Genomic DNA, 22199 nt, shown 5'->3' with positions numbered 1-22199 from the left:
GCTTTGTTTTTGTATTTATATATATATATATGTGTGTGTGTATATATATGTATATGTGCCTGTGTTTGTATGAGTGGTTTGTGTGCGTGTGTGTGTGTCTGTATATGTGCCTGTGTTTGTATGAGTGGTTTGTGTGTGTGTGTGTGTGTGTGTTTATATGTGTGTGAGTGTGTGTTTATATGCATGTGTTTGTATGTGTGTGTGTATCTGGGTGCCGGTTTTTTGTTTGTGTCTGTGTGTGTGTATGTACATGTGTCTGTGTATGTACGTGTGTGTATGTGTACATGTGTCTGTGTTTTTTACGTGTGTGCGTGTGTGTGTGTGATGTTTAGTAGGCAGGCTTGCGCCACATTACAGATCTGGGTCGAGCGGAGCGCTCAGGTAATCTGATAACACTCTTCTCACATCACTCCCATTCTGCCAGTAGTGCTCCAGGAAATTAGGGCTTTGTGTTTCTGCACAATGCTAATCAGAAAGATGTGTGATGTATGTGACAGTCCTCGAACCATCACTCACTCACTCACTCACTCACTCACTCTGTCCACCTGGCTGCAGGTCTCTTAGTTTTTTTTTATGCGGCTTTACGAGCATCACATGCATACTCTTATTATTACAGGAAAACTATAAATTATTGTTATTATTATTATTATTATTATTATTATTATTATTATTATGTACTTAGATTGCAATATTCTTTTTTTAATTTTTTAAAAATTATTTTAAGATTATTTTATTACTTAATTTTTTATTACACACCCATACAGTACTATTTATTTTATTCTTTTTTTTTATTATTTATTTATCATTTTTTATGAATTTAAAGTATTCTTTTCGGCCTTTATAATAAATATTTATTAAAGACTATATAAATAAAGATTATTATATTGATTATACTGATGATGATGATGATGATGATGATTACTATAATGAAAATAATGAATTGTTTTTATTTATTTATTTAAACTTTTTTTTCAAACACTGTACTCAAGTACATAGTTATATACAATAATTAAACGCATTAAAAAAACTCAATGGAAAAATAATTAAAATATTTTTTTTATTTTTAAGTAACAAAAACCTTATTTTAAAAAATATATTATTAATAATAAATGGCCTTTCTTTATGTGTTATTTATATGGACTGTAGCAGGAGATAATTGCTGTTTAAAGCGGTTACTGAAGATGAATGAATGTAAATGGTTGGGGGTGACGTCACCAGGGGGCGTGGTTTGGGCTTCAATGAAAACTAGTGCAGCCTTTAGAGATCCTGCGCTCGCGCACAGGTGAGAGGGAGAACAACAGGTAAGTTTTCTCTTCTTTCTAATAGGCTTATAATAAACACAGACAACCAACTTTATAAAAGAATAAACTATCAACCTTGCATTTACCTCCTGTATATTTTATTATTAACATGGGACATTGATATTTATAATAATACTAATAATCATTATTAGTAGTAGTAGTATTGAAGTGTTTTATTTATTTATTTATTCGTACTATCCCTTTTTTTGTTTTGTTTCGTATTGTAGATTTCACACCTCAGACATCATTGAATCTTCTTTCATGGTAAGAACAAGTGCATGAGAAAAATGAGAGAGGGAAAGAAAGACCACAAATAAGACCTGGCTTTATCAGTAATTCTTTCTAAAATATTTAAAAATATCTGCTAAAGTTTGTGAGCATTTCTGATCTTTCTTGAATAAGTATATACTCAAAATGTCACTTAATTATTACAGAAAAATATTTTACAATTAACAACAATAACAAAAAATTAAAAAAAATAAAAAATAAAAAATTGCCTATGCAACAGAAGGGGAAAGGGAAAAAATAATGATATCATTAACATTTACATAATAGGGATAGGGATGCAAAACTTTAAAATTTAATTTAATTTAATTTAATTTAATTTAATTTAATTTAATTTAATTTAATTTAATTTAATTTAATTTAATAATAATGAGAAATACTACAGCAGCTAATAAAAAGCCATACATAATATCTAACTTTTTTCTAATATCTAGCTAGATTATTTAATTATATTAAATAACACACACAGGGGTAAATCTCAATAGGAAGTCTGTGCATTTTTAATATTTTAATATAATTCTTAATCTACAATCTTTATTACTTCCTCAATAGTTATATATACTGTAAGCGTTTAGTGTTCTTAAACACTTGGGGTTCCTCAAATATTCTGTATCTGATTAATGTTTCTTCCAAAGGATTTAAATTGTAAATTTTTGGGAATCACTCATTTGTAAAGTTTGATACAAAGACATTAAGAACTCCTCCAGAGAGAAAACTGAAGAAGGTTTTAAGATGAGCGAGTATATTATCTCTTTGCACTGCATTATTAATCTTGCACTAATCTTTTCAAACTCCAAGCTTGTTTCAGTTATCATGATATTAGTATTAGGATTAGGTTCCCTCTGGGTTACAACTGGTAACCATAGTAACCTCAAAACCTTCGACTGACTCTGTAGTTAATTGTAATTAAATAAATAAAGACTTCAGATGAGACAAGGCACACACACACACACTCACACTCACACACACACACGAGGCTTCAGGGAGTTCAAGATGATCAGAGGTTCTCAGTTGTGCTGGACAAATGTAATAGATCTCCGGAAGGCTGGATTACAGTAGATTGGACTCCTTTAATCGAATCATTTAATCTACAAAGATTAGTGACGCTTGGCTTGTCACGTCACATGTTTCTTTAACGCCGCTGTTCTGATCAGTGTTATATAACATTACCCCAGGTCATCACTTTAGATTTGAGAATAATCTGAATGTAATATTTATTCTAAAATATCAGCTTAAGTGATGATAAATACAGAGGAAAATATTAACGTGATGAAATAGTGAGGTGAAAAAGTAATTATTTTTATATTAATTATTATTTTAATAAATATTATTTATAAATAATTAATTATTAATTATTAATTTTAAAAATTATGTTATGGTGTCATTTTATTATTTTTTTTAAATGATGTTATTTATTTATTTTTATATCACTGTTAACATTAAGGTTTCCTGATCTAAAATAATTTACTGTATCACCTGCAGCATTAACAAACAATAAACTTCAAAGCTGCTAACAAAAAATTACAAACACTAACGTAACACAATTTTTGTCCAGATGTCAACTACATACCTATATACACACATCTGCATGAGTAAATATTTATTCTATTCATGACAAAAAAAAAATTAAAAAATTAAAAAACACATCCACAACATTAACATATATCAAAGTATAACATGTTTAATAAATCATCAATCAAAATGAGGTTTATAAGCATAAATGTTGGCACCCTTTATTTGATGATTTTTATTGGAAATGAACTACTAAAGACATATTAATCAAGGCACTTATTTGTCATATTTCAATTCAATTTAATTAAATTGATTTGTATAGCACTTTTGTCTCAAAGCAGCTTTACAGATGTATAGAAACAGAGAAGAGAAAAAAAATGATAAAGTTTAAGTTAAATAACTATTTGTCCCTATTTTAAACAATTTAATATTTTTAACACTTTGAATTTAAATATGTAAATATATGTAAATATTGTAAAATAATTTATTTGTGTCTTATGGATAGTAAATGCATGACTATTGTACATAAATACAATAATAAATACAAACATTAAATACCAAAACTTACTTCACTTCATTTTATAGTTTCTTTATGTTAGAGTATACACTTTAATAGTTGTTAATTCAGCTTGATGTAAAACATTAAAATAAATAATTAATAATCCAGTTGCAACAATAATTTTGTAAATATTTAATGCCACTTGAACAGAATAGAGTTTAATTTAATGTCCTGTAACACAGCATGTATGGAGGATTATCGATGTATTTAATGAAGCTAAATGTGATGTCTGTACCTAGACTTATTTAAATACCTGATTTGAATACATTAAAAATATAATCCTGTTAATGATCTTAACAGAAAAGGCTGGAATTTTGGCGATAATCTCACCTGTTGAGATCTTCTTGTGCTAGTACATGACACCAAATATTTCTAAATGAATCTCATAGCATTCACATCATAATGAGAAAGGAGCTTGACAAATACCAGGATGAGGAGCTGGAATTCGAGGAGACTGATAGGTCTCATATCCTAACACCTGAGCTGAGAATATGAAAATGACTTTTGGAGGCTTTTTTCCATTTTCTCTCTCCACAACAATGGGATTGTAGGAAACCTCCAGCTTTAAAATGGCTACCTAGCTGCTGAATTGCTGTAAATGATTTCAAGTGATGAGCAGACTTCCAGTGATTTGCAGCTCGCTGTGTTGAGTGACCAGGCTGTGCTTTTGTCCTTCAGGCTTACAGAGGCAGTGTGAGACCCTTTGTGCACTTCAATGCCAAGCAGGATGCTGATATCTTACGAAAAGCCATGAAAGGAATCGGTGAGGAAGCCACATTTATCCTGATGTTCAAGCTGGTTTTGTAATCACGGTATTCCATTCACGTCAAACATAAAGGTCAAACTCTCTCTCTCTCTCTCTTTGGTTTTTTCTTTCTAGTGAAAATACGTGAAAGCAGCAGCTGATTAATGCTACATAATTCTAAGCTGCATGCTTGTTAGGGTAAAAAGTTCAGACAGTAACTAATGATCTCATTGTTCTAACTTCTCCCAAAATCAGCCATCTATATCACTTAAAGTGTGGTAATTACCAGACTCCGTCACTCTGTGTGTGTGTGTGTGTGTGTGTGTGATGACTCACACTATTTGCATACTAATTACTATCTGCACAGCTTACCATATAATTCTTCAATTCATTATATAGTAAATAAAAAATTAGAAGGCTATCTAAGGAATAAAAGACACAGAGATGTCACACCACCCTGTCCAATATTTTCCCATTTTGTAGCACAGTGTGTGATGAAAAGTTTTATTGCATGTATATCACAGCAATTTACCAATGATTCAAATGTACTGAAGTATGATGTGATGTGACTGAAGATCTCCTCATCATGGCACCTGTTAGTGGGTGGGATATATTAGGCAGCAAGTGAACATTTTGTCCTCAAAGTTGATGTGTTAGAAGCAGGAAAAATGGACAAGCGTAAGGATTTGAGCGAGTTTGACGAAGGGACAAATTGTGATGGCTAGACCACTGGATCAGAGCATCTCCAAAACTGCAGCTCTTGTGGGGTGTTCCCGGTCTGCATTGGTGGTCCAAGGAAGGAACGGTGGTGACCCGGTGACAGGGTAATGGATGGCCAAGGCTCACTGATGTACATGGGGAGTGAAGGCTGGCCCGTGTGATCTGCTCCAACAGACGAGCTACTGTTGCTCAAATTGCTGAAGAAGTTAATGCTGGTTCTGATAGAAAGGTGTCAGAATACACATGGGTCAGTGCTGTTTTGGCAGCAAAAGGGGGACCAACACAGTATTAGTCAGGTAGTCATAATGTTATGCCTGATCGGTGTATATGTGATGTTATAGAATTATATCCTCAAGACACTTTGGTTGCTGTTATGTCATTTGACTAGAGGGTACAAAAACTTACCGTAAACAAATAGGTGAATTCCCGTTCATGGTTGTCTTATAAGTGTTTAATAAGTTAAGTGCCAGGAGATTTCCGCTGTTGTGATGATTGAAAAAATGTAACTGCCTCTCAGCATGTTCTAACATGTGGTATGAGATGGTTTAATCATTCTTGCAACTGAGTGTGTCTGTGTGTGTGTGTGTGTGTGTGTTGTTTCCACGCAGGCACGGATGAAGACACCATCCTCATGCTCTTACCTGCCCGGAACAATGAGCAGAGGCAAGAGATCAAGGCGGCTTATAAGAAAGCGCATGGAAAAGTGAGGCACGCTCTCACACACTGTAATATTGAGAAATCTTAAACCTAACATTCTCAACCATTAGCTGTGGAACTATCTGGATAATAGCATGTGGTTAAAATTGTGCACGGTCACCAGAACTTGATCGATGGCTCAAGAAATCAGTTTTAGACCTCCTGGCCTGTAGAACGATGACTCTGTAGGGAAGCTTTATTAACAGGGCTGTCAAACCCAGACCTCAATTACTTTGCCGTCAGTCAATGACTATATATAACCTTTATAGCTCATCTCTCTCTGTCTCCCTCTCTCTCTCTCTCTCTCTCCAGGACCTAGTGAAAGACCTGAAGTCAGAGCTGGGAGGGAAGTTAGAGGACCTGATTATGCCTCTTATGTCTCCTCCACGTGTTTATGATGCTGAACTGCTCCACAAGGCCATCAAGGTCCTGTCAAATGCTTATATGTCTGTTTATGGCTTTAGTCTATTATACAGGTATATTGAATAATAAATAACATTCTATGGTGTTTGTCTTTAAATAAGAGAGAGATCACACTTTAAATCTCATCAAGAAATCTAAATTAAACAAATATTCCAAAAATCTGTATTTGCTCCTATTTGCATATTTTACATCAATGCAAATTCTAATTCTAATTTATCTAAGGAATAAATCGTGATGGGTCATGCTGTTGGAGGGAAATAATCCAGGACTGGTTGGAGAAAAGCAGAAGAAGCTTTTGAACTGGATTATTTTCCAGTAACTACACGCGCCATAGTGTTTTATTCCACAGCAATTTGTTAAATATTACATAGTTTAATTTATCACTCTTTTACCAAACACTCTGCTTTTTAACCATTTATACTTGCTGGTAGTGTTCAGAACCTTACAGTGAGTTCTTGTGTTAAGAAAAAGCTTGTCATGTTACAGAGAAACCAGATAAATGTTATTGTCTCTTTCGTAGACACTTTCCAAACGCTGACACTAAAGACTCCTTCCATATATGTAAAATAAATTACATTTATTTAACAAAATAAAATAAAATAAAATGCGAATGAGGCTTGAATTATGTGGCTCATCTGGCATAAAAGTCCCCGTGTATGTGTAACACTCACCTGTCCTATGTTTTGTCCCATTTTAGAAATTTCATCCCCCTGCTTTTTTAAACCATTAATTTACATTTTTATTTTCTGGCACTTTCATACAAAATATTTCCTCCTATAATAGTGAAATCACAAGAAAAAAACATATTAAAAATTTAGGATTAGATATTTTTTTTTAAATCATATTTTAAACTAGAGCATGGTTTTGATGTACCTTATTATTTACTTATTTGTTTTACCAATTTTTAAAAAATTATTTTTATATTATTTACCATTTATAGGGAGCTGGTACTGATGATAAAGTTCTGATCGAGATCCTGGCCTCCAGAACACCTGAGCAGATAAAGGAGATCATCAAGATATACAAGAAAGGTCATTTTTACAATACTTGAGAAAAATATGATGCTGTGTATGTATATTGTAATGATTTTCAATTATATTATAGATGGTGTCACTTAGAAAAGGATTGGCTTCATTTTGAGAGTCGGTCCTCTTTAGGTTTCTGGCAGATGCTTTCATCCAAAAAGATGCAGAGATTCAAACACACAGTTTTCTAATCAGTTGTCAAGACCTCTAACAACAGAGCCAGCATTCTTCTAATCATCTCTAGGAACGTCTTTTTACTTCTTTTTTGCCCCTCTCTTGCTCATTAGGAATCTAGAACTATATCTGGATTTCTGTAAAGCATCAATATGATGCTACAATGCCCAAATGATGAAAGTGCTACACAAATAAAATTGAATCGAGATTCTTTTTCTCTGTCATCGCTTCTCTAAACCATATTTGAACGCAGAAAATGATTAGAAATGATTAGACCATCAGTATCGGGCTTAGTATATTAACATCTGGGAATTTCAACATCCAATACATTTCTAGTGATAATAATGTCAGCCATAATGACCTGCCAGATACATCTTCAAGCCAGCGAGATGGAGTGGTTCAAGTGGTCTCCAAGATTTATAGCTAGAGTTTCTGTTATTTAATTTGTAAGAAACCCTCTGTGACACTGTGTACATTCATAGCCACCAGACGCCACTGTGCGTGTGTGTGTGTGTCACTTGATCCAGAAACTGGAGAAAGAAAAGCCATCCTTTATACATCGATGGAAAATATGACGGAGATCGCTTTTTAAAGCCATCCGTTATGTCCCTTCTGTCTTCATTAAGGTTTCAATTGTCGTTAATCACTCCTTCTTCTCTCGTGTTTCAAAACGCAGAGTATGGAGGCAAGCTGGAGAAGGACATCATGGGAGATACGTCTGGACACTACCAGAGATTGCTGGTGATGCTGTTACAGGTGAATGATGTAAATCATAACTCACAGCTCAGAATCAGATCATGATTGGGAGGAAGTGATGTCAAGGATTTAGGCTTCTTATAGAAGGGTGTGAATTTAAATCGCAAGAGTATCAAGATATCAAGGTTTCGCCTCGCCTGTATCCTGTCTTATTTGCTGTGGATAAAAGCATCAACAAAATGCAAATGATGCAAATCATTCAGTGCCTTTAATCTCCGGTGGTGTCCTTGAAGCTAGCTGATTAACCCTTTAATCTCCACTGGTGGAGGTCGCGTCCTCCTGAAATTACAGACTTTTCATGTCAGTTTTCAAAGTAGTCGCTGAATATTTCATGTGAATTCCTGCCTAATATGCTTTAAGTTGCATAACTAAATAATAAATTAGGAGTTTAACGGGTTAACACGTGAGCTTGACAGAAAAGCATCAATTAAACACCACGCAAATGGAATGAACCCAGAACACAAGGCGCCCCAGGGGCAAAAGGTTAAGCTACAGTTAGTATGTGCACAGAGGTCAAGATGGTCAAGATGGCAAGATGAGCGATGATAAATCGAAGCCATGGAAACAATGAGAGAGGTGATCACGCGAGATCAGCCATGATCTCACCACTATCTGATTAAAACGGCTCTGAAGGTGGTGCGAACCTGAGGATTAATTGCACATGAGGAGAAAAGCTGGTAACTCAATCCCAGGGGTTGCCAGGTTGACTAAAGCTCATCAACTCTGTCTAATGAGGAATTGTAGGTTGATATCGGTCTTGCCTTGCAAAGCGTCTTGACTTTTAATGCGCTTTTGTTCTCTTCAGGGAGAGAGGGAGGAGGGAGTGGATGAAAGCCGAGTGGAGAAAGACGCCAAGGTGAGCAGATCATGTTTATGTCTGCTGTTTTTGTCTTCTCTCAGTTAAAAAAAAACAAAACAAATCGAGGAAAAACCTAATCAGAGATCATGTGGATTCCTAACATGTTTGGAGATGTGAGCTTCTGTAAAAGGTAGTCAAATGGTAATGATGTTTTCTTTGTTCTTTGTTTATTAGCATGTGATACAACAGAGGTGTGACAAGTTTTAAGGTGAACTTACAGGTAACATGATACACAGGTTTACTTGATAGATGTCTTGCTGGTCGTGTTTCAGGAATTGTTTGCTGCCGGTGCGAAGAAAGCTGGCACGGATGAAGAAAAGTTCGTCCAAATCTTGGGCAGAAGGAGCATCGAGCACCTGAGGCAGGGTAACTGCAGGGTGGTGTGTGTAAATACTGAAAGAATGGTAATGGTCAAGAGTATAACAGAGCTGTAGTTCATAGACAATCAATTATTGATTACTATGGGGAAAATGTTAGAGATCTAGTATTTAATAAATATTAATATTGTGTAAAAAGGCCATAAAGACAATCTAAGGAAGTCTAACATTTAAAACCACATCATCATTTGGAAGTTAATCATATCGTATCATATTGTATCGGTGGATTGAGTATTATCGTGAATTAGAAATTAATAAATTGTGTCATATTGCGTGAAAGCCTGAGATTGATACCCTTATAAGGAATAAAACGCAACGGGGCATGCTGTTATAGGACAATAATCAACAATGGGCTTGTGTGAGTCTTCAATTTGAAATTACAATGTATAAAAATGACTGAAAAATAAATTTAAATATTTAATATTAATTTAATACAAAATATATATTTTTAGGGAACAATAGAAAAAAAATGTATTATTTATTACAATTATTTTTTTCTGCATTATAACAGGGGTGTGTACACACATACATAGTGTACACACCCCTGTTATAATGCTGTTATCTATCTATCTATCTATCTATCTATCTATCTATCTATCTATCTATCTATCTATCTATCTATCTATCTATCTATCTATCTATCTATCTATCTATCTATCTATATAAATTCTTAAATGATATAAATTCTTAAATGATGACACTTTGTAACTAGAGAAATTATAATATTAAAGAAGAGATATAAACATTGATATAAACCTGTAATCTACCTCACAGCCAGAACAAATGTCTGACCTGCTGTTAAAGAAAATTAATCAGCACTTTCTGACCAATCAGAACTGAGAATTCATCAGCACTATAATATGTGTACCTTATATAGAATATGCAGTCATTATAAAACACCATAAGGAAAGTAGACAGGTTTAAACTTTACTACTGATCATAAACACTGAAGTATTTAAAAATAATCCTGGTCTAATAAACGATACTGACTGTATTAATGCTAGAACATTAATGTGCTTGGATAGTAGAGTTTTCCTTCTTCTTTGCTCTCTAGTCTTCGACGTGTATAAAAAGATCGCCGGCTGTGACATCGAGGAGAGTATTTGCGGGGAGTTCACTGGCACCCTTGAGACATTGCTTCTTGCAGTGGGTAAGAAAAATACCAAGCAGAATACTTTAGCAAAAAAATAAGAACTTATCAATAATGAACTGTCTTTATTTTTTTCTTCCCAGTAAAATGTGCGAAAAGTGTCCCGGGATATTTTGCTTACTCCTTACGTGACTGTATGAGGGTAGGAAGCAGAATTTCAGTTCTGTTGGAATACACGTAAATTAGCACAGGTTTGTGTTTTTTATTTGCTGGCTTGTGTTCCCCCAGCGTGCCGGCACTGACGACGAGACTCTGATCAGGATCATGGTGTCCAGGAGTGAGGAGGACATGCTGGACATCAGAGCCCAGTACAAGAAGATGTATGGAGAATCACTGTACCGTACCATACAGGCATGTGCAACACATTCACACCTCATTACTCTTATACACCGATCAGGCATAACATTATGACCACCTGCCTAATATTGTGTTGGTCACCAAAACAGCCCTGACCCGTCATGCACTGTGTATTCTGACACCTTTCTATCAGAACCAGCATTAACTTCTTCAGCAATTTGGGCAACAGTAGCTCGTCTGTTCGCCTTCGCTCGCCACGTGCATCAATGAGCCTTGACCGCCCATGACCCTGTCACCGGTTCACCACTGTTCCTTCCTTGGACCAGTTTTGATAGATAGTGACCACTGCAGACTGGGAACACCCCACAAGAGCTGCAGTTTTGGAGATGCTCTGATTCAGTGGTCTAGCCATCACAATTTGGCCCTTCGTCAAACTTGCTCAAATCCTTACATTTGTCCATTTTTCCTGCTTCTAACACATCAACTTTGAGGACAAAATGTTCACTTGCTGCCCAATATATCCCACCCAATCAGTGTTATTCACGGCACCTGGCAGTGGTCATAATGTTATGCCTGATCGGTGTATATAGACCCACACACACACCCAAAAGCGAAGGTCGGTGTACTAAAGCATGGTGTGAGTCTCATTACTTTTAAAACACAGCAAGATAAAACACCAACAACCATAAAAGTCTGAACAATTACAATATTTGTGTCTGATTTTGTGTTTTCTTTATCTCCAGGAAGACACCGATGGCGATTATGGAAAGGCGCTGCTCTACCTCTGTGGTGGAGATGATTAATTCTCACTTTTATTTATTAACGTATGGTTTGCTTATATCCACTCATTATTTATTTATCATCCCTGTAACCATAGTTAATCTATTTTATATGTTTTATATTAGTAATTAGTAATAGTATACGTACATATATACAGAGATCACAATCAAATAACATCTACATATTATTTGAATAATGAATTGTGGTTTAATGTGTTTATGATTCAGTAATTTAGTGGTTTTAGTGGTTAGTGCAATAGCGTAGAGCGTAGTTCATGTGGCTTGATTGATAGATAGAGAGATAAATAGAGTGTGATCACATATTTACTGACTTGATTTTGAAATAAACCTTTTTCCCACTCATTAAATCTTCACTTCACTCATAAATATGATTTCGTCTTTCCCTATCTGGTTACTAATGCTTGTCATTAGGGCTTCATTTGTGTGTTCAGTTGCCAAGGCGCAGTCAAAATTACCTTTAAAACATTCATTCATGTGAAGCTAATAATTAATTCATTAAGCCCTAAAGAGCTTAGGGTGACAGTACTAATGAATAAAAATAATGGATGAGTAGGACTTATTAAGGCAAAGTCGTTGTCTGACTTAGTGACGTGAGGGAACAAGATAATAATACAAAAATGAATCTCTATTCATTTTCTGTTGGAAGAACGACAGATATTAATAAAGCATTGTGCAGGTAAAATTGTATTTTTTATTTTTGTTGTTTACATCTGAACAAAATGAGAGAAACTTGTGGTTTCATAAAAACCTGTATAGATAGATAGATAGATAGATAGATAGATAGACAGACAGACAGACAGACAGACAGACAGATAGATAGATAGATAGATAGATAGAGAGGCACACAGAAAGACAGATAGACAGACAGACAGACAGACAGACAGACAGACAGATAGATAGATAGATAGATAGATAGATAGATAGAGAGGCACACAGACAGACAGACAGACAGACAGACAGACAGACAGATAGATAGATAGATAGACAGACAGACAGACAGACAGACAGACAGACAGACAGATAGATAGATAGATAGATAGATAGATAGATAGATAGATAGATAGATAGATAGATAGATAGATAGATAGATAGATAGATAGAGAGGCACAGAGAAAGACAGATATACAGACAGAGAGATAGATAGATAGATAGATAGATAGATAGATAGATAGATAGATAGATAGATAGATAGATAGATAGATAGATAGATAGATAGATGCACACAGAAAGACAGATAGACAGACATATAGATAGATAGATAGATAGATAGATAGATAGATAGATAGATAGATAGATAGATAGACAGACAGACAGACAGACAGACAGACAGATAGATAGATAGATAGATAGATAGATAGATAGATAGATAGATAGATAGATGCACACAGAAAGACAGATAGACAGACATATAGATAGATAGATAGATAGATAGATAGATAGATAGATAGATAGATAGATAGATAGATAGATAGATAGATAGGACATACTGCATATACAGAGAAGTTTGTGACTTTACATAACCGTTGGATGTAACCTAATGTTTTTGCAATGCCATTATCTTACCAGTAGGTGGCAGAGTTGATCAGACAGGTCAATTGACATGCATTGAACCAGGAAAAAAACAACACCGCAATCATGTTCACCTCAGAATGACTGAGCAAAAGGTTCAAGAATACATCACTTTCAATAGTGACATCACAGCATCACTGTTAGTCCAACATTATACTGTATACGTTAATAGATCAAAACCTCCGGATTCATGAAGGTCTTATCTTCAGACTCAGCTAAAGCTTTTCACTGTTCCAGATCTGTGGATAAAAGGGCATTTAAACACTGATGATCTGAACCTGAACCACCAGCAATGACCTGTGATGAAACATTAGTCTGCTAAAACTGATCTGTTAGTCTTAGTCGGGTTTGGAATGGGCATGGGGCTGTTTGCTCTTCATTTATTTCTATAACAGTTTATCATTTAGTTTAACATTTATGGAAGGAGTCTCCAGTGTCAGTGCTTTGTAACAGTCAGAGGTAAAGCTGTTTCTGTACCTTTTCCAACATGGATAAATGTAATTAATGTCAACAGAGTTAAAAAAGAAAGGCTGTGAAGGAATGACTCTTTATAGCTGCCATAAATGATAACAGGAGCTATTTTGTTTTGTTTTTTAACATTCTTTAACATCAAATGTTATTAGCATGGCCAAACGTTACCATACCACTGTGGTTTAAGTGGAATATAATGGAAATTAATCAACGTCAGGGTGGTACAGTTACTCCAGTTTGTGCCAGGACACATCGCACCATCCTGTCGTGATTAATTTCCTTCAAAAGCAAGACCTATAATATAGATTTGTTTAGAAATGCAATCCAGATCAGTGCCTCTGATACTCTGTACCCAGGACAACCATCATGAATAACAGTGAGCTTTTTGGCTCTTTTGCTATTGAATAGAAATGTTTTAATTAATATTCAATTAAACTAATAATGCATTTACTTGGAAAGAAAGATTTGGCATGTAGGCTACAGGGCATGGAAATGCTTTAATTAAACAGGCATAAGAAGCCAACATCCAGTGAGTGGTAACCATGACAACAATCCTAAGATATAAGATACTCCTCTACAGAGAGGAGTAATGGAGCTAAAGAACATTTCATATAAACTTATCATAAGATTACAGATGTACATTATGAGCATGAATTTATGCACTGCAGAAATGGACAAAAATATCTTCACCTCGATCTTGTTTTTCCTTTAATAAGTTTACAATAAACCTAATATTTATTATTAATTGAATTATTAATTTCAAGGTCATTTTTCTCAGTTTGAACCTTACAAATTCTTTTTTTTTTGATGATTTTGCTTTGAGAAAAAAAAAGGCTTGGAATAAACAAATTATCTACCAAAAGAACAAGACTATTTCACCTGTTAAAAATATCTAAAAAATAAGTTTAATAATTATTAAATAAATAACTGGTTAAATGTTACATTTATAATAAGAAATACTAAATTTTACATTTTTTTAAAACCATATTTTAAATGATGTTTATAAGACAGATAACCATTATTACTTATATACTCCTCAAAATATATAAAATGGAAAATGTTTTGCATTAAAATTAGTTAGCACTTCAATTAGTTAAGAGGAAATAATCTTTAGGTTGACACTGTGGCAGCTAGACCAACAGATATATATTATAACATTATATATATTATATTTTAAACATTATTAGGCAATTATTAATAGCCAACACCTTCATGATGATGTCTAAACTGATATAAATGTATAAAAGGTATTGTTTGTGCAGGTGTTGATACGTGTGTGTGTGTGTGTGTGTGTGTGTGCACTCAGCCTAAATCTTATCACTAAACCCTTTCACTCCATTCATAGCTCCAAATCCTTTCTCTACAGAGGTTGTGATTGAATTTTTTCAATCCATCTGCGAATCAGAAAGCACAGGAGCAAGGTGTGTGATCAGGCCACCTCGCTCTCAATAGAATAATTCAACAGGTTCCGCCTACAATTCCTGAAGGTCGGATAAGGCGTTTGTGCACGTGTGTGTGTGTGTGTGTCTAATAAACCAGAAAGGCTCTGAAACGGTTCACAGGTCTTCAGTTTGATTTTTAATCATGCTGGTATAGGAAGGATTTTCCGAAAACTGGGGTTTGGACACATCCTTTATTTACAACAGTTACGTCCAGTTCTCTAATTTTGATTGGTTGGGATTCCAAGAGTGCTGTATTTAGCCACACTGAGACAATTCACTGTGTATATTACTCCATTAGTCTGTGTTCATCATATACAGTGCAGTAGAGTTAGCCACATCAGCATCACAACAATACATTAAAATAGGAAAGCTTGTCAAATGAAGATAAAAGCAAGAAGAGACACCTTAAGCACCTTTAACGAGAATGTTCAAAATCAGCGTCTGCTAGCTAGAGAGCTAACTGATGAGATATACAGTCAAAGTGGCTTCTTTGGGGTCTATTTCCGCTATCAGAGCAAAAATAATCCAAAAATTTGTCCGTATTGTGTTTGAATATCACGTCACTTAGTCTATATAAATTTCTAGTTCATAGAACTGTTGTATAAAATCAATCTCGCACTCGCAATCCTGAAGTTACACTAAATATCATCACACATCCTCCTCCTTTTGTAATCTACACGACTTTCTGCTTTCATTAAACAGGGAGTGTCTGAAAGCATTCAGTTGGAGTCAATGAATGACCTATAAACCAACAAAGCAGATTTAAAAAGGAAGTGGTTGAATCGTGTGATGTGAGAGCTTTGTGATATTTTATTACTATGGTGCCTCTGGAAATGTGTGTGTGGTTAATGATTGAATGAATGAATGACTGAATGGCCATCGGGCAAATCTTACACGCAGATTAAAACAATGCAAGGAAATTCATTTGAAGACATTCAAGTTTGTGGACGTAAACTAACCAAGAACAGGTACGAGGTTATCTCGGTTCAACACACACTTGTATCTATTTGGAACAAAAAAAGACATGCACCGACCAGGCATAACATTATGACCACCTGCCTAATATTGTGTTGGTGCCTATTTTGCTACCCTGACCCGTCCTGCACTGTGTATTCTGACACCTTTCTATCAGAACCAGCATTAACTTCTTCAGCAATTTGAGCAACAGTAGCTCGTCTGTTGGATCGGATCACACGGGCCAGCCTTCTCTCCCCACGTGCATCAATAAGCCTTGACCGCCCATGACCCTGTCGCCGGTTCACCACTGTTCCTTTCTTGGTCCACTTTTGATAGATACTGACCACTGCAGACCTGGAACACCCCACAAGAGCTGCAGTTTTGGAGATGCTCTGATCCAGTGGTCTAGCCATCACAATTTGGCCCTTCGTCAAACTCGCTCAAATCCTTACACTTGTCCATTTTTCCTGCTTCTAACACATCAACTTTGAGGACAAAATGTTCACTTGCTGTCTAATATATCCCACCCACTAACAGGTGCCATGATGAGGAGATCATCAGTCTTATTCACGTCACCTCTCAGTGGTCATAATGTCATGGCTGATCGGTGTAGATTGTGGTTTATACTTAACACAACAAATATGTTATAATTGTGTTAGCACAGAAAAGGTGTAATTGAATGTGTTATTTATTTATTTATTGACTGTTACTGTCAAAGAAGCCCTTAATGGAGATTTTATAGCTTAAAAAACAACCTTCAACGATTTTTTTTCTAAAAATGCTAAATCAAAAATATTACAACAACAAATGGACAAAATCTGCCTGAATATGGCTAAAGTGTTATGACAGATAAGAAGGGAAAGTATGTTTCAGGTCTTGTCTACACATTGCTAACAGGAAAAAATACTTTATCAACGATTTACACTCCAAAAGTCACGATGTAACAATGCTAGGGCTATTTAGCGCTGAGCTTTAATATGGCGCCTTGTTTTTAACCACCTCATCTTTTTAGTTCATCAGCTATAAAGCTTCAGTATTTGCTAGCTAGCTGGCTAGCTTCAGCGTTTAGCCTGTTTATCTGTAACTGGGTCATTGTTTTATAAACTCCAGGTAATGGATATGGTTTCTTTGTATCTAGCAAGCTAGAATGTTTTTTTAGATGACTAGCCTGTCTAGCTACACCAAGTTTTTAAAAAAAGTTGATTATACGCTGCTTTATGCACAACTAATCCAAAAGGTTTAGAGAGTAGAGTAGCGTATAGACACATACATTTGATTGGTTTGTAAAGTTTATACAGTTTTCTTTGAATAATGAACTATATCACCAATATTAATGTGCTTTATAGACAATGTGACCAAAAGTATCAGGATATCTGAGATCTACAGTATACAGTATGTGCTTATTGAACAATTCATTCCAGATTTAGTTCTTCTTTTACTGTTACAATATATACTTCCACTTTTCTGGGGAGGCTTTCCATTGGTCCTTTATCCATGATGTCAGGTGAAGAGGTCTGGGGTTTAGTCAGTGTTCCAGTTCATCCTAATAGTGTTCAGTAGGGCTGAGGTCAGGTCAGGGCTCTGTGCAGGACACTCAGGTTTTTCCACTCTAACCTCAGCAAACAATGTCTTCATGGAGTTTGCCTTGTGCACAGTCTTGCTGGAACAGGATTGAGCCTCCATTTTATATATTATAATTATAATAAATTATAATGCTACAGCACACAAAAAGGGAAGTGGTAGCTTAGTGCTTAAGGTGTTGGACTCCTGATCGGAAGGTTGTGAGGTCAAATCTCAGCTGGGATTTGACCAGCTGGATCCTTGAGCAAGGCCTTTAAACCTCAATTGCTCAGATGTATAAAATGAGATAAAATTTAAGTCGATCTAGATAAGGCAGAAACATAAATCTAAAATGTAAAGACTACACGGGGATCTGCTGGAGCCTATCCCAGCACACATTGGGCGAAAGGCAGGGGTACACCCTGGACAGGTCACCAGTCCACCACAGGGCCACACATATAGACAGAAAACTACTCACTCCTATGGGCAATTTAGAATTACCAATCCACCTAATGTACATGTTTTGGGACTGTGGGAGGAAACCAGAGTACACCCACGCAAGCACGGGGAGAACATGCAAACTCCACACAGAAAGACCCCGGATTCAAACCCAGGACCTTCTTGCTGTGAGGTAACAGTGCTAACCACTAAGCCACCATGCTGCCCAAGACTAAAGACCATATAGTGAAATTCTCCAGTGTAGAAAGATGTGGATCAAACACAGTGACTGTGAATCTCATTTAAGAAAAATACAGACTTTCCTGTTTTACATGAACCTTGTAGCATTAACTTTTCTAAGTGTCTCATTCAGCAATCCTCCGTCTCAACCATAGCAAAGAAGAAGGTACAGAATGAAGACCAGGAGCTGCCGCAATACTCCTCGGCCAATTGTTCTCTACTTTTAAGGTTGGGACATGGCTTGTTCTTCCTTGCAGGTGTCTGGCGGACCTTTCCTGTGGTTTTGAGAGCAAAGTGTGCACCCTTAGGTGCTTTTCTGCATATTCTGGCTTTGAGCAGAGCTTTGGCATCAAGGCATAACTTCTTATCTTTCTTGAGCGAGCGGCCGATCTGCTTCCAGAACGCGCCGACGTTGGACGTGTATTCAGGACACAGCCTGGGTTTAGCTGTGTACTCGCACTGGAGACTCTTCTCAGTGCCCTTTTTGCATGTGACACTCAAGACAAATGCACCGCCACCGTCGATGCTGCTTTCTGTGGCCACCCAAGTGCACCGTGTCCCGTCTTTATTCGAAAACCTGCTTTTGAATAGCACAGCGTCAACTTTAGAGTCTTTCGAGCCACTCTTTTTAGGATTACGAGGAAGTGCTGTTGGCTTTGGATACGGGCTGTGCTGCTTCTGTCTTCCTTTTCCCTTCTTCCCTTGAGCATTCACCTGCAGGAAATGCTGCAGAATGCAGACGCAGATTAGAACCAGGGTGATGCCTTTTAAGCGTGCCATAATAATCTGGGGAAAGGTGAAAAGAAAGCACTCATGATTAGCCACTTTTTAGTTCAGGTCACCAAATTCACCTAAATTATTATTTACTTTGACATGTGCCAGATCCCACTGTCCTTTAGTAGATTTCCCTGGATTCAAACTGCTACTTAAAATTATCCCAGGATCATTATTTGCAATAATACATGAACACTGGTTCACTAGATCACAAACTTAGGATACCACCAGCTTAAAACTCTGTTGGGAGGAATTATAGCACAATTTTTTTAATACATAAAACAAACAGGGGGAAAAAGGCACTAGTTTAAGTCATAATGTTTCAGCACACTTAGTACTGTTTGCTTTTAGATCTTCCTGGTCCCTCTTGGGATTTCCTCTTCACATCGTCTCAGGAAGTTTTTCTTTTCCGCTCTCACTCCATCTCATTAACAACTTAAAGGACTTACGTCTACTGTTATAAGAGCTACTGAATCGAACTGAATATATGCAGGTTCATTACAGAGACCTAAACAAGGCAGCTAAGTCTGTGTTCGCGGTGGGAACGGCCACCGCATATTTTACATTCCAACTCTATGGAAAATGTCCGTAATGCGGGTTTTACCTCGATTTTTCATCATAAAGCTCTGAGCAACATTCTTTTCACTCTTTTTTTTTACACTTTATGACCAGATTACTGCTAAGAGGGGAAGGAAAAACAGCCAGTGTGACGAGTGGTGGAGTTTTGAATCTAAATTGAGGCTTGCCTATGAGAAAGAAAGAAAGAAAGAAAGAAAGAAAGAAAGAAAGACAGAAAGAATGAAAAGAAGGAAGGAAACTCTTAAAGAGATGGAGAGGGAGATCAGAAACAGGCAATAAACAATCACCTGCAGAGAAGAAATGAGTAGAGAATCTAGAGAGAGAGAGAGAGAGAACCAGAAAATCTAAATCAGAAGAACCTCTGCTAAAAACATCTAACCCAAATGTCTATCAGCTATCAGTAAAGTGACCAGGAATATAAGACCACCATCTTAAACCACTTATGTTGAGGACACTAATGGTCTCCATTGAATAAATGAGTAAATTATATACTGATTTTCAGCTCTGACCAAATGTTCTCAGAACTAAGCATCAGCATTCAACAGTAAGAACACCGATCTTCAACCCTAATATGACATTTAACGTGAATTCAGGTTTGAACCTTTGAGTTTACGACTCTGAGAAATATACAGCACTTATATTTATTTTTACAGATGGAGAGACAAGGTGAGGCTTCAGGATAAACATGACCGCAGGTAAAGGCTCCGAGCTGCACGGGCAGCTGTCAGTGAAACGCTACACAATGACGTAACTGCATACATGCCAGCTGCTTATTTAAGGCATTCATCTATCAAAACATAACACTATCTTAGTGCTTTTACTGAAAAACTTATTAATAAAATAGTTTGGTTTAATTTAATAATTAATAAATAAGAGATATAGTAATAATTTTAAGGTTGTTGTTGTATAAGAGGAGTAAAATGCTTCAGGAAACACTTTGCTGCACGCCTTTTGGACTGTACTTTATTTCTCACATAAATTCTACACAATTTCTAAAATTTCTGGAACCTTGGGTTGATTTAATCCATCCCTCTGTAAAGAAAAAAGTTTGTAAAATGGCAAAAATGAAATATTTTTGTATATAGCATATATTTATAAAGTCTGTACGTTAACATTAAACATAAGTAAGAATTATTTGAAGTCAACACAATGTTGAAAAGCAATAGAATATGTAAGTAAATAAATTCTATTTATTAATATATATAAAAGAAATCATTTTGAAATGTATATATACATATATTTTTGTACCTTTGTATAAATAATAATAGTTAAAAAAAAAAAAGATTGTGTAAAATTACGCCTTGTCTGTACAGAAATAATCACACAACTAAATAAATTCTCTGATTTAGGCTTTACTCTGATTTAAAGCCTTCCACAAAACCAAAATTCACACATCTCTTCCACAGAGTAGAAAAATTAGGTATCTAGCTAACACACAGCATGCTAGCATGTTTAGAATAACTGGTAAAAGACTGAAATACATTTTCTTTCAGAAATTTCTTTCTTTTCATACACTTTTCACACTGATTATAAATATAAACTTTCTACATTATCTGCTGCTTGAAAACTGTTAGCATTACTGTACCTCAAAAGGCTAAGTAGCTAAACAGGGCAGTTGTTAGCTCTTCAGATTAGAGTTACTGACACACACAAAAAGATAAGAAAGATAGATTTCTTCAAATCCAATTGGTTCGAAAACATTTTAAGACTATACATTGCGATTTATTTGATTAGCTCTTTGGAAATGTGTGATTAAAATACTGAATCACTCAGATTAGCATTTCTTGTGCGTAAACATAGCCCCATGTGAATGAAGCGAATAATGTTACCTACCTTGCCTTACATGTGCGACTGGAGTTTAGTGTCCTAACACCTGAACTCTAGGAAAGGGCTTTTATAGAACACACACACACACACACAAAGTGTTGGATAATCTCTTACAGGAATGTTAATTTCATAGGCAACGAACTTGAATTGGCTTGTCCTCAGTGACGCAGTCATGCCTGCAGACAATCTGGTGTATCGGTGCCTCAATAGTCTTTCATTAGTAACCTTTAGAAATAATAAATCTTGTATGGACTATGTGGATGACAGTAACACTTAAAAGCTTTGGGCTGGGTTCTTAAAACTGGTTTTGAAGTGATATTTGCAGAATGAGAAAAGAGCCACTGTAATCTGAATTTCACAGATCTGTCCTTTTCCGGCTTTTATTTGAATCTGTAAGCCGGAAATTTGTAGGTGAATTAGATGAAATTGTAAGTGGATCACAGTGTAGAAGAAACAGGGACAAAAACATCAGTTTTTGGTGACACAATCTATCCCTAAATCAAATTCATCAAATTTTCCAGTCTCTCCAGGGAACAGCTTTTATGACAGCCAATAAACCGTTAATGTAATGCTTTGAATAATAATAATAATAATAATAAACTGAGCAAACCAATCTAAGTTCAGAAATTCAGATTATGCCACATTACTCAATCCATAATATTC

General features: G+C 35.7%; 2 protein-coding genes across 3 annotated transcripts; one reads left to right on the top strand and one right to left on the bottom strand.

Moving 5' to 3' along the window:
* The first annotated feature begins 1281 nt into the window (after positions 1-1281).
* anxa5a (annexin A5a) lies at positions 1282-12298 on the top strand. The gene is made up of 13 exons (XM_058397526.1): positions 1282-1301; positions 1529-1565; positions 4336-4420; positions 5731-5825; positions 6131-6244; positions 7182-7272; positions 8117-8196; positions 9002-9052; positions 9328-9421; positions 10487-10582; positions 10666-10724; positions 10811-10933; positions 11623-12298. Exons 2-13 carry the CDS (start codon positions 1563-1565, stop codon positions 11680-11682), a joined length of 951 nt encoding a protein of 316 aa, XP_058253509.1. The 5' UTR covers positions 1282-1301; positions 1529-1562; the 3' UTR covers positions 11683-12298.
* Positions 12299-15282: 2984 nt separating this feature from the next.
* fgfbp1a (fibroblast growth factor binding protein 1a) lies at positions 15283-21850 on the bottom strand. 2 transcript variants are annotated; one of them, XM_058396532.1, is made up of 2 exons: positions 21651-21850; positions 15283-19142 (listed from the first exon to the last, which is right to left on the bottom strand). In XM_058396532.1, exons 1-2 carry the CDS (start codon positions 21708-21710, stop codon positions 18486-18488), a joined length of 717 nt encoding a protein of 238 aa, XP_058252515.1. In that variant the 5' UTR covers positions 21711-21850; the 3' UTR covers positions 15283-18485. The 2 variants fall into 2 exon arrangements, with proteins under 2 accessions (XP_058252515.1, XP_058252516.1); XM_058396533.1 differs by having other exon boundaries at positions 21543-21684.
* Between the last annotated feature and the right edge of the window lie 349 nt (positions 21851-22199).

Source organism: Hemibagrus wyckioides, linkage group LG08 (assembly GCF_019097595.1).
Source record: "Hemibagrus wyckioides isolate EC202008001 linkage group LG08, SWU_Hwy_1.0, whole genome shotgun sequence".
Classification (NCBI taxonomy): domain Eukaryota; kingdom Metazoa; phylum Chordata; class Actinopteri; order Siluriformes; family Bagridae; genus Hemibagrus; species Hemibagrus wyckioides.
The sequence above is the reverse complement of the archived record's forward strand: the minus strand, read 5'-3'. Positions and strand labels throughout refer to the sequence as shown.